This window comes from Benincasa hispida, chromosome 11 (assembly GCF_009727055.1).
Source record: "Benincasa hispida cultivar B227 chromosome 11, ASM972705v1, whole genome shotgun sequence".
In the NCBI taxonomy this organism is placed as follows: domain Eukaryota; kingdom Viridiplantae; phylum Streptophyta; class Magnoliopsida; order Cucurbitales; family Cucurbitaceae; genus Benincasa; species Benincasa hispida.
Genome location: NC_052359.1, coordinates 32,066,387 through 32,068,545, shown reverse-complemented (window position 1 = coordinate 32,068,545; position 2,159 = coordinate 32,066,387). Strand labels below are relative to the sequence as shown.

The 2,159-nt window shown below is 29.6% G+C and overlaps 1 protein-coding gene across 1 annotated transcript; it reads right to left on the bottom strand.

The window, feature by feature from the left end:
- Nucleotides 1–1,182: 1,182 nt before the first annotated feature.
- On the bottom strand, nucleotides 1,183–1,659 carry LOC120090667 (basic form of pathogenesis-related protein 1-like). Its single transcript, XM_039048386.1, has one exon. The coding sequence runs from the start codon at nucleotides 1,657–1,659 to the stop codon at nucleotides 1,183–1,185; it is 477 nt and encodes a 158-aa protein (XP_038904314.1).
- Between the last annotated feature and the right edge of the window lie 500 nt (nucleotides 1,660–2,159).

The following is a 2,159-nucleotide window of genomic DNA, read 5'->3' as shown; positions in this document are numbered from 1 at the left end:
ATATAATCAATAAAATGTCACTAATGCAAATATAATATAAATAATAATTACTTGTTTAAAAAGTGTAAAATGGTTCTTACTAATTTAAATATTGATTCTTTTGTTTTTATAATATTTCTATAAAAGATTGCTTTCAAATATAGAAAAGTGAATCAAAATATTTACAAATAATAGCAAAATATTACAACTATCTGTGATAGATCGCGATAGACAGTGATGGACTATTATATGTGTATCATGACACAGATAGCAACTTATCGCTGTCTATCACGGTCTATCACAAATATACTGTGATATTTTGCTATTAGTTGTAAATATTTTTAGTAGTTTTATCGTTTAAAATAATTTTCCTTCTATAAATATAGATCGACATCGATATTTTTTATATTTTTTCATCAAATTTTTTTTGTAAAATTGAGAATAATGATATTTTAACCCTTATTGCCTACTTCCAATCAAACTCTCGTTGTTCCAAATTGACAAATATCATAAAGACCATTGTGAAATGTTGCCTATTTATACTTTTCTAAAAGTTCAAAATAAATTAATAAATATCCTAAAAAACCAATTAATAAATTAATATTGCAAAAAAAAAATTAATGAAATTAATTAGTCTAAATTAGCTATGTATATAACTTTATTGACTGTAACACCAATTATTGAAATAATCAACAAATATGATTCGATTTGGGATGAATTCTTTAAGGGTGCTCTCTTTAGTTGGAACTATTTTCCTTTTTAGATACATAAAAAATGAACTATTTCTTATTTTAATATTGGTATTTTGAAATAATCTTTGATAGTGAGGATTAAAATTTGTTCAATAAAATATAATAATAATAAAAATATACTATTAATTATTTGGAACAAAAACATATTACTTTTTAAAATAAGTTAAAAAAAAATAAAAGTATATAATTAAAAACTATGAAATATATGAAATATATGAAACTTGAAAGAGTGTAAATTTCAAGAAATTCATGTCGTTACAAAATTTTTAAGTATTAGGTTTAGAAATACACAAGTGTAGCTTATGTTAAAATGTAAACAATAATTTTATTCAACTTGAGAAACTAATAGGTTTCTCCATATTCCATTACAATTTATGTGTGAAAATATATAAAAATTGATTTCATCTCCAAAGAAGAAAAAAAAAACAATTAATCCAGTAAATTCTTTTATTTAGATTGAAGAATCATAAGGTCTTAATCCTATATAGTTGCCAGGAGGATCGTAGTTGCATACAACGAACTGGGAGTTGCCCTTACAGGCCACTCTTGCACATCCAAGATGCACAGAGGTTTGCCACACCAATTGAGTGTAGTGTCCACACTCGCCACCTTTGCACGAGTTCGATTCATAGTCGTATAAAGGTTTTTCTGCCACCCACAACTTTACGCCATCTGCCCCGGAGAATTCGGGGTAGTAGCCTACGGCTATGTTTTCGCCATATGGCCCGCTTGAGTGGATCAAGGCGCAATCATTTCTCCTTTGGTTGGCATAGGCTTGCGCGTAGGCTGCAACAGTGTCATTCCATGTCATGGGACCGACACCGACCTGCGCCCGAGCACTGTTGTGTAGGTCAATGTAATCTTGAGGGGAGTTTTGGGCATGTGCTAGGAAGAAGAGGAACATGAAACTGGCCAAGAAAACTGCCATTAGAGGGTTTTGAGTCCACATTTTGATATGGGAAGGGGGTAGGTTGAGACTAGGAAGTGAAAAGAATCAAGATTTACAGAGATAAATATGGAATGTGATGGAGGAGAGGAAGAATAACGTACCTTTAATTGTCTGTAGTTTCCCTATTTGTTGACCTCTATTTATTGACCTTTTATTTCTGTTTTGTTATGTTAATTACACCTTAGGACTAATTAATGTCATGCATGGTTTTGATTTCCAATATATTAAGGAATTGAATTGCCGTTTCCATACGTCAATGACTTTTTCTTTTTCATTGTTGAAATATTATTTATAGGAAGCAAACGTGAGTTTAACCCAATGATAATATTTGACATAATATCTTCGTTCCTCTTTAAAGATTGATGGTTCAATCTCAATTTTTGCCGTTATGGTATTAATATATATATACATATATACATATATAAAAGTATGAAGATAACAACTTAGAAATTAAAAATTGAACCTTTGTCCGCACAAGT